The 15,698-nt window shown below is 38.0% G+C and overlaps 1 protein-coding gene across 7 annotated transcripts in view; it reads left to right on the forward strand.

Moving 5' to 3' along the window:
• Positions 1-985: 985 nt before the first annotated feature.
• The window catches only part of MINPP1 (multiple inositol-polyphosphate phosphatase 1), a 71,067-nt gene continuing 56,354 nt past the window's right edge, over positions 986-15,698 (forward strand). For 4 of the 7 annotated variants that reach the window (XM_060125662.1, XM_060125660.1, XM_060125658.1 and 1 more), the window contains exons 1-3: positions 986-1,643; positions 4,578-4,775; positions 7,742-7,839. In XM_060125662.1, coding sequence (XP_059981645.1) covers positions 1,007-1,643; positions 4,578-4,775; positions 7,742-7,839 — 933 coding nt within the window. In that variant the 5' untranslated portion in view covers positions 986-1,006. Of the gene's footprint in view, positions 1,644-4,577; positions 4,776-7,741; positions 7,840-12,056; positions 12,282-15,698 lie in introns of those variants that run through there. The other 3 variants (XM_060125663.1, XM_060125659.1, XM_060125664.1) reach the window with 3 other exon arrangements.

Raw genomic sequence — 15,698 nt, forward strand, 5'->3', positions numbered from 1 at the left:
TTCAAGTGGAGAAACCAAGGTATTCTTCAGATTTATGATTTGGGGGGAGCAATAACCTACGAAAAACCGTTGGGGTTGATTTGAATATGTCATTACGTGGGAGGAGAGTTTGGACTCGGAGTGGCGGTAAATACACATCTTGTTTGCTTCACACAGATCAGCTCATACTTATAATGGAGTAAATCTGTTGGGCCACGATTCAATGCGCCCGTTAGCAGGATTGCTGTCTCTACTGTCTAAGCCCTCGGTATCAACAAGCACAGTTCTTCTGGGGTGCTGTCCTCCTGATGTCAGCTTTGCTGGTCCAGGTCAAAATACTACCAAACGCTCAGGAATTAAATTTCCTGGAGAACTGAGCCTCTTTCCAGGTTCGCCTCTGCCTTAATGTATAGGGATTAATTTCAAACTGTAATGGAGGAGTAAACCTTGGGCTCCAGGAAGCATGCTGGGCCCGGGCCCTGGGGTTTGCATTTTCAGTCACCGCCTCAGGTGGATTTGATGCAGCTGGTTCAAAATACATTTTGAAAAACAGAGTAGAATGGGGTATGGATGATGATACGGAAGTCAGCTCTTAAAAGGTGTCCTGTTTTGGCAGCTTTGGAGACTTAAGGCTGAGTCCCGGCTTATTCACACCCTAGAGAATTTAAACAGCGGGGGAGTCGTTAAGTCAGTCCCTGAGGCGCCGCCAGCTACAAGGAAACTCGCCCACGCTCGGGGGTGCAGGCGACGCCGGCTCCACCTAAGCCACAGGTCTCCGAAGCGCCTCGAGGATTTCTACCGGCTTCACCCGAGCCACAGGGCCACTGGGCTCCTCCGAGGGTCCAGCCCGCATTCTCGGTACTCCGGTAACAGTGGCCGCCTCCTCACAGCCTGAGAGCTGGGTACGCGCAGTGATTCCCGGGGTGGGGCACTAGCCGGAAGCACCCGCCGGGCCCGCCCCCTGCCCACCGGATCCGGAAGCCGTCGACTGAGCCGGTATGTTTCCCTCCGCGGGCCGCAGTGCATCATGCTCCGTGACCCTTGCCGCCTCTTCAGGGTTTCCGTGGCACCCGTCGCGGCCCTGGCTGTGGCGCTGGTCTCGTCGCTCTCTCGCTGCTCCCTCCTGGAGCCAGAGAACTGCGTGGTCTCGCCGCTCAGCCCCTACTTCGGCACCAAGACTCGCTACGAGGATGCCAACCCCGGGCTGCTGCCGGACCCCGAGGCGCCACGGCGGGACCCACAACTGCTGGAGGAGACCTGCACCCCGGTACAGCTGGTCGCCCTCATCCGCCACGGCACCCGCTACCCGACCACCAAACAGATCCGCAAGCTGCGGCAGCTGCACGGACTGCTGCAGGCCCGCGGGCCCGGGGATGACCGGATCCGCGCTGCCGGCGGCGGCGACCTGGGCGCTGTGCTGGCCAACTGGCCGCTGTGGTACGCGGACTGGATGGACGGGCAGCTGGTGGAGAAGGGGCGGCAGGACATGCGACAGCTGGCCCTGCGCCTGGCCTCCCTTTTCCCGGTCCTCTTCAGCCGAGAAAACTGCGGCCGCCTGCAGCTAGTCACCAGCTCCAAGCACCGCTGCATGGACAGCGGCGCCGCCTTCCTGCAGGGACTGTGGCAGCACTACCACCCTGGGTTACCGCCGCCCGACGTCGCAGGTGACCACCCCGGGCCGCCCAGCCAGTGCCCTGCCTCGGTCCTCCCCCAGATCCCGGACTTCCCCGATCCCAGCCTCTCCTTACTTCCTTCTGTCCCCAGCCCCCCATCCCATGGGATGTTCAGGACTTGGCTCTCTCCCTTATCCTCGTACATAATGTTCATTTTTTCATTCATCAGGGATGAGTTTGGCACCTACGTGCAGGACGCTGTGGTAGACGTTGGGGGATCCAGTAGGAAGGGAGACAGGCCAGGGCAGTTTTTGATCACCCATTCGCAAAATGAATTTCTCCATCTGAGCACCAACCCCTCTCCCCTTCCTCCCTCTCTGGCGAGTAGTTCTGCAGTTCGGCGCACTTTTTTTTTTTTTTTTTTTAAATCTAGGACTTTTCTTCCTCAGGTTTTACTTCTGATACTAATACTATTTGGGTTTTGTTTTTTTTTTTTTCATTTAACAGCTTCTTCAGATATTAATTCTAGACCTACAACCTATTTTGGGAAGTACTCTCAAACTTTCTTTACTGCTCTGCTTTTTTCTCTGTTTTGATTTTGCATGTACTATAGAGTTACTCTCCTTGTAGCTGTGGTCCATGGTCATGGCACAGTACTTTACTAATTTATTCCACTACCAATACTTTTGCAAAATTTGAGAGATCGTCTAGCAGAGCTCTTTTATTTCACAGGTGAAGAAGCTGAGCCTAAGAAAATGCCCTGCTGATTGTCCTTTCTTAGTTTGAGGCCCAGAATCCAGGTCTTCTGTTTTCCCTCAAATGATGCTTTTTCCTTAGAAAATATTTTAAAAGTCACATAATAATAATAGCAAACACTTAATGCTTGCTATGTGCTCTGCATGCCTCACATTTATTTCACAAAATCCTTACAACAGCTCTCTGAGGTTGATTGTATTTCCCCCCCTCTTAACCGGTGAGGAAATTGAGACGTAGAAACACTAATTTGCCTAATTTCAAATGAGTAGGTATGAACCCAGGAAATCTGATTTAGAGCTTGGTCTCTTAACCATTACACTGTACATACAGCTTCCATTTGTCCTGTAACTTAAGGATAAGAATGAAAACATGACATTTTTGTGCCAGAGAGATGAACAAGTGTTAATACTTTCTTGATCAGCTTTAAGGTCAAAGTTGAGGTGAGGCATCATTTAGCTTTAAAAAGCCCAAGCAAAAAATAAATTAGAAGTAGACTGGTTTGTCATTTCTCTAATAGCATTCTCTCTTAAGCCATTCAGCCATCTCCAAGGCGTTCTTCCATTGACTCTGTCATGTGTTATGACTCTGTCATGACTGCGGGTAACTCGGTTGGCTGACTTGTGTTTAGTCACTTGTTGAATCATGCTTTTTAATATAGCTAGACTTTTTTCCATTGATATGAGTGAAGATTTCCCACAAGTCTGTTAAATTAACTGAATGTTGAAAGCAGAACATACTTCAATATAGTACTATATATGTATATAGTGTATACCAAAAAGGGACTACTGGACCTCCTGGGATGAATGAATTTTTGCCCTTAGATGGATTATGAGAATGGGCATTTGCCAGCCGTGGATCAAAATAGTTCAGGATAAGCCACCCCTCACCATTTTCAGTATCAGAGATTAAACCCTTTGCTTAGCTGCTTCTTTATTATCTACAGACAATTGTTTTGCCTGTTGTGTACATCTGGGCTTTGGAGGGAAGCCACTGAATTGGATTTTGTATTCTTACAGAAACAGAACAATGCCTTTGTTTCTATTTAAAGAATAGCAGTAATTAGATAATAGCAGGGATGAATTATCCAGATCCACTTAGGAAATTTTGAGGCCACAGAAAAAGATGACAAAGATCACTTATTTTCCTAGTAATTTCTTAAGAACTGTAATCTGATTACCAATTAAAATTGGCAGAATTATTCATTTCAGGAGCTCCTGAAATGGATACACACACACATACATATAAATATTTTCACATAGACATCTGAAGCAAAATGGTATAACTAGGGATAATTTTCTTATTTCAATTACAGAAATAGTATACTTGGTGTTCTTTTCATGGTAAATTATTGGAGAAATGATGATTGGAATCTGTGTATTTTTAAATATGACTCTGAGAAAACTTAAAAGGCACCCCAGTAGCTGAAGCATGATTACGAATGCTTTTCTAGTATGTATTTGTTACCGAATTGGGGAAATAATGTTAACACATAAAATTCTAAATGGGAAGTTATTCTGGAGCTTCACTTAGAAAATAAACCGAATCAGAAGCATCTAGCACAATGAAATACAGAAGACCTGAAACTTTAATGTATTTTGTGCTATTGTCAGTAGTTTTTGTCCAAAGCAGTCTTTTGTAAAGGAACACAGGGTTGAGAAACTTAATTGAGAAAATAAAATACTCTATTTAGACTATGGCTTAGAGTAGTAAAACAGAGCCTGTCTGTCGAATTCTCTCTCACCTTGTAATTAGAAACGTTGCTCATTTTTAGGTTGTTTTCTCAAATTTTCTGTGCCTGATGGAAACAGTACTTAGGTAATAGATTTTTACAGTTTTTATGACATTCATATCTAATTATTTTTGTTTTCTTTAAGAAAACATTCATTTCAGTTACCTTTATTTCATAGTGTAGTATTGCTCTAACATTTTATTTTATCTTTGATATTTTATGTTTCTTTAGTCTTTTTTAGCGTATCCTCTCATGAGCTAACAATTATTACAAATGGGGAATAGTTTTGCCCTATGTCTTTCTTGAGCAGTGTGTACTTATTTCAGACATGTCAATGAATAAATAGGTTTTTAGGGTTCCTTTTTACACTTGAAACAAAATTTTCCAATAATTTGAAATTGTCATTCGTGTCAATGGATATATATATATATATATACACACACACACACATACATACATACATACATACATACACACACAATTATTTTTTTCCCTTTCAGACATGGAGTGTGGACCTCCAAGAATTAATGATAAATTAATGAGGTTCTTTGATCATTGTGAGAAGTTTTTAACTCAAGTGGAAAGGAATGCTACGGCTCTTTATCATGTAGAAGCCTTCAAAACTGGACCAGAAATGCAGAACATTTTAAAAAAAGTTGCAGGTATTTTGCAAGTGCCAGTCAACAACTTAAATGCAGGTAATGTGCCTATTGTCTTGCATTTGAACTCTGAAATAGTTTAAGTGGTTTTTAAACTCTGAACGTGGAAAAATATGGAAGCATAAAGTTATTCCTTTTAAAGGACCACAATTGATTTTACGTTGAGAAAATAATGTGTACTAGGTCAAGAAAATTCTATATCTCATGCTTACTATTCTTAGATTCAGATTCTTCTTTGAGTTTTATGTAAATTAATACACAAGACTCTTGATGTGTCCTGGAATTTTTTGTTTTGTTTTGAGGGCAAAGTTATATAAAGCTTCAACTCTAAACATTATTTATAAAACAAAAATTATCTTTTTCTGAATTATCTCCTCTTAAAGTGATACAAATGGAAAGTCATATAAATTCTTTAGCTTTTAAAGCAGTTCAGAAGTACATGTTAATGTTTTGAGAGAGGTTAAGTTTTTAAAAAGTAGTGTGATTTTTTTTTTTTTTCCTTTGGAGCTTTTATACCTAGAGATGCTGAGAAAATGAGCAGTCATGTATGTCATAAGCTATTGCAGTGGATGGTAGACTGTGCCACCTGGGACACTTTAGGGTGAAAGGAAACACTATTAATAATTATGCTGGGAGAGCAGGTGGAAAACCAAGGTACGTGGTTACCTAGCAATGAGAAATTAAGAAAAAATAATAAGATTTTTTTTCCTGTTTTCTAGGAATGTATAATCCATACAGCAGATATTGACAGATATATAGAGTGTGATTTCATTATACTGTGAATAAATTTCCAAAGACTAGAAATAGGAGATGTTGGGAATAAATTAATTAGACTAGAATATGTCAATCCTGGTGTCTGAATGCTTTATAAGGATCAAAAAAGTGAAGATGCCTAGACTAGCATCTAAAATTGAGTTTTTTCTCTTTTCTTCAACTGGCTATACATTGGGGTCGTTTGCAGAGCTTTAAAAATTATTTTATTTGGGAAATAATTCAAGTATATAGATAATAATAAAGGCTAATATAATGAGTATCTGTATACCCACAACTTAGTTTGATCAGATTTTAACATTATGCTTCACTTAGTTGCTTTAAATAAATTGAGGGTCCTTTGTCCCTCTCTAGGATCTCATTCCTTTCCTTTTCTCCCAGAGGTAACCATTGTCATGAATTGAGCATTTAAGTCATCCCATGCCGGTTTTTATATTTATGTTTCTATGACTAAATGGGGCATTTTGCAGATTTTTAAACTTTTAGGAATGGTATCAAACTATGGTATCAGTCTGAAATTTGATTTTAATTCAACTTTGCATTTTTTATTTAATGTGTGTAATTCTAGTTCTGCATTTTAAACTTATGTACAGAATCCCATTATATAATACCAGCATCTAGCCATTATTCTGTTAGTGGGCATTTAAGATTGTTGAAGATTTTTTAAAAAACATTATTTCTAGTCTCTGACTTGACAAGGATTATTTGTATTTTACTGATGGGGTAACTGAGAGCAACTTTTTTTTGGAGGCAATATTAGCATAGTGGTTAAAATCATGGGTTCTGGAATTGGACTGTTTGGAATTCGACTATTCGATTCTTGACTTTGTTATATTATTGACTAACTCTGTGATCTTTGGCAAGTTCCTTAATATCACTGTGCCATAGTTTCTTTCTCTGTAAAATGGATATAGGAATTGTACCTGCTTCACAGGATTATTGCAAGGATTATATGAGATTAATTCATGCAAAGCATTAGCACAGTACGTGGCACAGAGTAACTGTTCAAAAATATTTTAGCTATTTAAATACTTTTTTTTTTTGCATAGAAAGGTGATGCTGTATGTATTTTCTGTAACTTATTTTTACTTAGCAATGTATCTGTCTCATTTTTTTAAATTCTGTTATTTTATAGGATATATATGATTACATTTTTAGGTAAATGATAGTTAAAAATTTATTTAACCCATCATCAAGTTTTACTGGTCAGAGAGGCTGGAGCTAATACAGTCCAAATTCTTTATTTTATAGGAAATTACATTCCTACTAAGCTTTTTCTTAGTTTTTAACTCTTTCAAATAACGCAACAGTGGACATTCTTATAGTCTGCTTTTTGCACTTGAGAGTTTATAAGATAACTATAGGTAGAATTGTTGGGTTAAGGTGCATGAATATTTTACATCTTAACATATACTTCCAAATTGTTCTCTGAAGGTGTAGAAAAATTTATATCAACAATATGTGAGAATGCTCATTTCCCCCAATTCATCCGACAGTGGATATTATTAGTCATTTTGACTTTTGCCAATTTAATTAATGAAAAATGATATCTAGCTTTAATTTGCATTTCTTTGGTTACTTGTAAGGTTGAACATCTTTTCATATGTTTATTAGCTATTTCATTCCTTCTGAGGATTGCCTCTTCATAACCTTGGCCATCTTCTATTGGATTATTTTTATGTTTTTTCTTATTGATCATAGGTACCCTTTATGTGTTATGGATATATTAATTATATGTCCTTTGATATTGCTTGACAAAAGAATAAATCCTTTACCTATTTTGTGTTGAGACCCAGGAAGCCTAGAGTGACTTACCCAGGATAATTAATGTCAGAGTCAGGTCTCATAGTGTGATTTTTCCCTCTTTGTTTCTCTCCTTCTTGACCCTTTGCTTCACCTTCCTCCTGACTCCTCAGTCTGCCTTTTCTTTGTTCTTTACCTTTTGCAGTCTTCTCTTCTTTTTTATATCCTTCTGTGTACTTGCTTCTTCTTAATAGTTATAATGTGAATTGTGTAGTTAAAAGAACTGTTCAATAAATGTTCTTTGTCATTGCTGACTTTCAAGTTGGGGACTAAAACCTTTTATAACTTTATCTCCCCTCCTCTAATCCTCTAAAAGTAACAAAATCAAGTTATGTTTTATGTAGTAAGTCCTTGGCATTCTATAGATATTCAGCCTTTGGAAAACTGCAGGAAATAGTAACCTACAAATTTTACCTTTTTTTTTCTCTCAGATTTAATTCAGGTAGCTTTTTTCACCTGTTCATTTGACCTGGCAATTAAAGGTGTTAAATCTCCTTGGTGTGATGTTTTTGACATAGATGATGCAAAGGTAAGTATTACTTTTGCAGTTTCTTTGCTTTTTTTTTTTTGCATGGTTTTCATTGTTGTCTTTATTTGAAGCAGCTTTTCAAAAAATAAGCAGAGTAGGGAACATTAAGTGCCTTTGACTATCTTGTAATTTTCCTTAAAAAGAGAGATTAATTGTTCAGATAGGACCTATCTACTTGTAAATAGTTTAGGCTCATAAAACTCTGGAAAACATTCTTCCATTGTGATTTGATTTCTAGGTCCACCCAGTTAAAAACCTACTTAACCCATCATCAAATTTTACTGCTGGAAAGGATTATAGAGCTAATATAATCCAAATTCTTCTTTTTATAGGAAGCCAAAGCTCAGAGAGGATGAATGGTTTTCCAAATACCTATTCTTTTATAAAGTTTTCATAATAAATAGAGTTCTGTTTTCTACCCAGTGATGGCAGTGATTCATCTTGGTTCTGCCTGGCTACTTTGTATTCCCTTTCTTTCCTCTTCATTCATGTTGTTTCTTTGTAGACTTCTAGACTCTAGAGAGAGAAGGGCAGACAGAGCTCTGGTGACTGTAAAGGAGGCAAATTCTGGTCAAATCTGGGATGCTGGGAGCCAGAGAGGTGGGGTAGGAAAGTGTTAATTGTTTTCTTAAGTATTGAGGACCAAGGCATTGGATAGAATTCTGATGGATGAGAGTAAGATGTATCTTTATGTATGGGTCATTCAGAAATACGGACTTTAGAAACTTCAGTCATCCCTTGCATACATATGGAACCTTCAGCATTCTGTATGAAAATCAGTTATTAACTTCAGAATTTAACCTCAAATTTTGAAAAGAAGTGTACTATTTGTCAGTTAGAAGCAAGCTTTTAAGCTGAGAGCTAATGTACATTTGAAAGTAAAACAAGTGCTTTATTTCGTTAATTAAAGACTAAAGTGACCAACAACCAGATTAAAGGTGATTTTTCTGTAGTATTATGCCAGTGCAGATGTAGGGCTTAGCCGGTAAGTTGGAAGAAGGGAAAAGAGCCCTCGATGGATGCTTGCTCTAGGATGCTGAGCGCCAGAAGTAATAGGTGTATGTATTTCCTCTCGGTGCTCCTGAATTGCTCCCTGATGATCTACTTTTTCTCTGTCTCAAGTACTCAAAACACTTCTCATCTCCTCTAAATGTCCATAACTATCACTTCAGAAACATCCTGGCCTACCCTTCTTTGAAATACTCTGTGCTTAGGATGATCATAAAATTTATGTTCTAAATTGAATACTTTATTTTTTATATATTTATTTATTTATTTTTAGCTGCGTTGGGTCTTCGTTGCTGTGCACGGGCTTTCTCTAGTTGTGGCGAGTGGGGGCTACTCTTTGTTGTGGTGCGTGGGCTTCTCATCACAGTGGCTTCTTGTTATGGAGCACAGGCTCTAGGCACGCAGGCTTCAGTAGTTGTGGCACGCGGGCTTCAGTAGTTGTGGCTCGCAGGCTCTAGAGTGCAGGCTCAGTAGTATGGTACATGGGCTTAGTTGCTCCACGGCATGTGGGATCTTCCCGGCCCAGGGTTCGAACCCATGTCTCCTGCACTGGCAGGTGGATTCTTAACCACTCCACCACTAGGGAATCTCCTAAATTGAATACTTTTAAAAGTGAAAGGGGAACCAGTAATAATTACACCAGTATAGGTATAAACTGAGACTTATGGTCACCATTCACTTGTGTCAAAATTCCTCACCTCCCTTTTCTCCCTACCCAGATTGCTGTAGGGGAAAAGGCTAATAAACAGAATTGAAGTGATTTTCAGTATTGTGTAAATGACTGAGGGGTGTGGGCAAAAGGGAAATTTACTTTTTAACAGAAGAACAACTTATTTGCCCAAGTTACTACAGTTGTTGGAATATTTGGCATATGCTTACCTGGCTATCTGCCCTTTTTGTATTCTGAGTAGCTATATCCATGTGGTCCCTTACTTCCAAAGACCGACAACGCTGTGCTTTTATTTCCATATCGTAAAAGATGGAACTATTAGGTGACTTAGATTCTGTGCTACTTGTTTTTCTTTTCCTTTTATTTTTAGGATTACCCTTTTATCTCTTTATTGCATATGAACTTCTCCCTTTTTTCCCCACAACTTATTTTGAAAAATTTCAAACTGACAGAAGTTGTAAGAATAACAGAATGAACATTCATGTCCTTCACCTACATTCACCAGTTTTTAACCTTTTTTGCCACATTTGTTTTTCTTTCTTTATAATCTATTAGTTTCCTGTTGCTGCTATAACAGATTACTGCTAACTTAGTGGTTGAAAGCAACACAAATTTATTATCTTACAGTTCTGGAAGTCAGAAGTCCAAAATGAATTTTACAGGGCTAAAATCAAGGTATCAACAGGGGACTGTGTTCTCTCTGGAGACTCTAGGGGAAAATCTGTTCCTTGCCCTTTCCAGTCTCTAGAGCCCACCTGCATTCCTTGTATCACTATGACCACGGCTTCATTGTTATATCTGCTACTGTGTCCTTCCTGCCTACTTCTTATAAGGATCTTTGTGATTATTGGGCCCATCTAGATAGTCTAGGATAATTTTCCATCTTAAGCTCCTTAACTTAATCACATTTGCAAATTCCCTTTTATCATGTAAGATAACATATTCATTGGTTGTAGGCGTTAGGATGTAGACATCTTTGAGGGACATTTATTCTGTCACATATATATGTAACCTTTTTCTTTCTAAACATCAAGACACTTCACCCTTAAATACTTGGACGTACATCTAAACAAGAAACTTCTCCTACATAATCATAATAAAATGTAAATTTACATATGCATATATAGTACAGTATTGTCTAATATACAGTCAGTATTCGTGTTTTCACACTTGTCTTAATAGAATCCTATATTTATAGCTTTTATTTTAAAAAAATTTTTAAACATCTATATTGGAGTATAATTGCTTTATTACGGTGTGTTAGTTTCTGCTTTATAACAAAGTGAAACAGCTATACATATACATATATCCCCATATCTCCTCCCTTTTGCGTCTCCCTCCCACTTTTTTTTTATTTTTAAATTCAGGATCTAATCAAGGATCATTCATTGTATTTATTTGTCATGCCTTTAGTTGCCTTTAATCTAGAAGAGTGTTCCAGCCTTTCTTTTGTCTTTTATACACTGGCATTTTGCAGGCATCTAGGCCAGCTTTTTTGCAGAATGTCTTTGTGTCTGTTTTTTCACTTAAGATTAGATTGGGGTTTAAACATTTTTGACAAGAATACTATATAAGTATTCTTATATAGTGTGTCTAATCAGAAGGAATGATGTCAGTTTGTCACATCACTGATGATGATATGTTTGATCATATGATTAAAGTGGCACCTTCCAGATTTCTCCATTGTGTAGGTACCTTTAAACAACTTCTCATATTTTTTTTGAACTTTATTTTTTATACAGCAGGTTCTTATTAGTTATCCATTTTATACATATTAGTGCACATATGTCAGTACCAATCTCCCACTTCATCCTACCACCCCCACCCCCCACCGCCACTTTCAAAGAACTTCTCATTTAAATGACCATGATTTGAAAATTTGAAATACATGTTTAAATTAATTGAATAAGAGACTTTCTTTTTATATAGTAAAAGCAAATAAGTTAGATTCTTCATTTAAAAATATAAAGTTTTCTTTTTTTTTTTTTTTTTGTGGTATGTGGGCCTCTCACTGTTGTGGCCTCTCCCATTGTGGAGTACAGGCTCCGGACGTGCAGGCTCAGCGGCCATGGCTCACGGGCCCAGCCGCTCCGCGGCATGTGGGATCTTCCCGGACCGGGGCACGAACCCGTGTCCCCTGCATTGGCAGGTGAACTCTCAACCACTGTGCCACCAGGGAAGCCCTAAAGTTTTCTTTTGATTTAGATGTTTCCTGTTATTTTTTTTTTTCTTTTTCAGTAATTTGACACAAAAATCTCTGCTTAGGACTTTTCACTATGAAATAGGTTTACGTACTGAAGTATTTACAAATGCAATAAAATGATGTCTGGGATTTGCTTTAGCATAATCCAGTGGTGGTGGTAGGGGCATAACTGAAACAGAATTGGCCAAGTGTTAATTGTTGTTGAAGTTGGATGAGAGGTACGTGGGGGTTCATTATTCTCCTGTTCTCTATTTTTATGTTTGAAATTCTTTATTAAAAATGTTTTAAGGGGCTTCCCTGGTGGTGCGGTGGTTAACAATCCATCTGCCAATGCAGGGGACATGGGTTCAAGCCCTGGTCAGGGAAGATCCCACATGCCGCGGAGCAACTAAGCCCGCGCGCCACAACTACTGACCTGCGCTCTAGAGCCTGCGAGCCACAGCTACTGAAGCCCGCGTGACTAGAGTCCGTGCTCCGCAACAAGAGAAGCCACCACAATGAGAAACCCGCGCACGGCAATGAAGAGTAGCCCCCGCTTGCCACAGCCAGAGAAAGCCCACGCACAGCAGCGAAGACCCAACACAGCCAATATAAATAAATAAAATAAATTAATTTATAAAAAAAATGTTTTAAGAATTAAAAATGAATAGAAATGTATGAAATTCTAAGAATTCTGGATATTATTAGATATCCAAGACCTTATGAAATGCTGGTCCATCTGTGCCTTCATTCAGCAAATATTGTTTGAGTGCCTGCTCCATGCCAGGCACTTGGTTGAAACTGAAGATACTAACATAAGATAGGCATTGTCCTCAAAGAATGTCACAAGGAGTGAAAGACAAAAAAACCATTGCAAGACAATGGGATGGCTATAACAGAAGTATATATAGTGTATAGTGATACACAAAGGAGGAAGTTGATTAATGGCAGTCAGGTAAACCTTACAAAAGAAATGACACATGAACTATGTACTTCTCTGTGGGATAGCTTTTTGCAGCTTTGTGTCTGTCTTCTACTGTAACAAGTATATCTAGATTTTCTATCTCATCTGGGGTCGGTTTTGGTATTTAATATTTTCTTGTAAAAGTCATTCATGTTCTCCAGGTTTTCAGATTTATTTGTGGAGTTTGGCAAATTTATCTCATGATTTAAAAAAATGTCTTCCTTCTATATCTGAGATTATGTCCCCATTATTATTACTTATTTGTGTGTCTGCATTTTCTTTATTATGTTAGTTTAGTGTCTACTAATTTATTATTTTTTCCCAAGAAACAGTTTAACTATGTTTTGAACTTTATGTAATGGAATCATCCAGTATGTGTTTTTTTGTATCTAGTTTTTTATCAACATTATGTTTTTAAGATTTATCTATGATGCCTCATGTAGCTATAGTTCAGTTATTTTTATTGCTGTATAATATTCCATTACATGAATTACCATAGTTTTTTAATCCATTATCTTGTTGGTGAGCATTTGGGTTGTTTTCAGTTTGGGACTATTATGAATATTCTTGTGTATGTCTATAGGTGTGTATATACACATTTCTGAAGGTCTATGTCTGTAGTAGAATTGCTGGATCATAGGATATGCAGAACTTCAAATTTACTAGATAATGCCCAATTATTTTTTGGAGCTGTTCCAGTTTATATTTCTATCTTTATGCTTCTTTCCATATATTTTTTTTCTTGTTTTGGACTCTTTTTTAAATGATTATTTTATTTTCTTAAGTCTTTGGAATTCATGATACTGCGTTTATTTAATTATAGTTTTCATTTGCTCTGTAGCAGAATTTCTAGGGTGAGGGTTTTTTTTCTGGCTATTTTATCTGTGTAGCAGTCTTGTTTTTAATTTGTATGTTTGTAAAGATACTAGCACCTTTTAAATTATTACTTATCTTTGCAGTGAATTCAGCTTTTACTTCTCAGACGGCCAGTAGGGATGAGCAGCTATTCAGAGATAAGTCATGTTCCTTCCAGTTTGGAGTTTTTCTCTGAGATTCTTTGTAGAATGCTTCTTGTAAAGATGGAAGATCAGTCTGTTTCCTGTAATGGTGTTACGTACTGTCCAGGGAGGCTCCTCTTAGACTTCGTTCTTATTGTTTCAAGCAAAGGATTATTGGATCTACTCCTGCAAGTGTACAATGTGCTTTGAGGATCTGTCTTCTGTTGGTTTTATCTGAGGGGTTTTGTTTGTGTTTTATTTGATTTTCACTGCATTTGGCAGTCCTTCCTCATTTATGGTGGTTGCTCAGGGTACAGAGGTCTCCTAATTTCTTTGAAAGGGGCATTTGCATTTCTTTTTCATTCTTCTTTTTTTAGAGTGATTTCTGAGAGAAGAGAGCATATATATCTTAATTCCATTGTCCTAAAACCCAAAGCTTTGTTTATATTTTCTAGTTAAGAGCACTTTCAGTGTTTCATTGCAAAATATGATGTTTGGCATAGTCACTAGTAGTTATCCTTACGAAGTTAAGAAAATTTCTGTTTCTTACTAAAACCTTCTATTTATTTATTGTTTTTAAGATCAGGAATGTTTGCTGAATTTCTGGCATCTAGGAAGATGATTTTTTTTTCCTCTTTAATCTTCTAACATAGAAATTACATTAGTACATTTTCTAATACTGAATTATCCTTACATTCCTTCTTTCTTATGATAGATTCTTTTACTGACTGATTTTTCTTCTAGTTATAAGTCATGTTTCTTCATGTATCTCCAGTAATTATTTATTAGATACTGGACACTGAATGTTATGGTGTTGAATGCCTGGATTTTGTCTTCTAAGTATTGAATTTTGTTTTATTTTGCAGTTAAGTTACTTGTGGATCAGTTTGATCCTTTTCAGGCTTCATTTTTCTGAGTTTCATGCTCTCGACCTGACCTTACAAAACTCAGAAACAAAACCTTACTTATACACATGTCTTTACTATTAAAGTATGTCTCTTCTGGGGTCCAGATTGAAGTGCTGGTTGTCTTGGTATCTATGGAAGCTCTCTCTACTTAGGCTGCTTGGAACATGAATATCTCTCAGCCTTTTGATAGCTCTGGAATTGATCAGCTTACAACTCCCACGGCCTTTGGCAGCAGAATCAAGGGGACCCCCCCACGATTTTTGGAGTTCTTTTTCTGTGTAGCTTCCTCCTCTCTGATACTCTACTCTGCTAATTCCAACCACTTCAGACTTATTAAACTCTGAGTTCTGACTCCTCAACTCAGCAAGACTGCCGAATTCTGCTTGACATCCTTTTCCCTGTGCCACTGAAGGCCTCTTTTCCCTGTGCCTTTGAAGCGCCTCTCCTTTTTCATTTCTAATACTATTTTTGTTTTATTTCTTGAATAGATTTGGCAGAACTTTATCTAATTCTTTTTATTTTAATTTTTTTAACGTTTACTTTGTCCCTTTTGCTAACTTCTTAATTTAATTGCCTCTTTAGTATATGTTTAGTTTTGTGTTTGGTATATGGCAGTGGCCTACCCTTGCTCTTGCTCTTAAACTTACGGCTTGCACTTAATTTCTCTAGGGACTCTCCTGAGAAGAATGGCTCATAACTACTGTGTAGTCTTCTCTTGTACCTCTTTTGGGTTGCAAGATTTAGTCCTTTATTTTTGGTGTTGGATCAAAATGATACATGAGTACAAGTTTGACATTCAGATAAAGGCTAGCTTAATCACCAACTCCAATTCAAGACCTCTCCACAGAAATCTACCACTCCTGTCAGTTTGATGTGTATTTTTCAACCTTTTCTGTGCTCTATTTATAATTTATACCATTCTTAGAAATGGAAACAGTGTAATTGTGTGTGTATTTTGCTAGTAAATGATATTATACTGTATTATTCCTTTTTTTTTGTCTTTAACAAATATGTTTATTGTACAAAGATTACCCCTCATATAAATTACTGCAGCAGGGCTTCCCTGGTGGCGCAGGGGTTGAGAATCCGCCTGCCAGTGCAGGGGACACGGGTTTGATCCCTGGTCCGG

Source organism: Lagenorhynchus albirostris, chromosome 16, assembly GCF_949774975.1.
Source record: "Lagenorhynchus albirostris chromosome 16, mLagAlb1.1, whole genome shotgun sequence".
NCBI lineage: Eukaryota > Metazoa > Chordata > Mammalia > Artiodactyla > Delphinidae > Lagenorhynchus > Lagenorhynchus albirostris.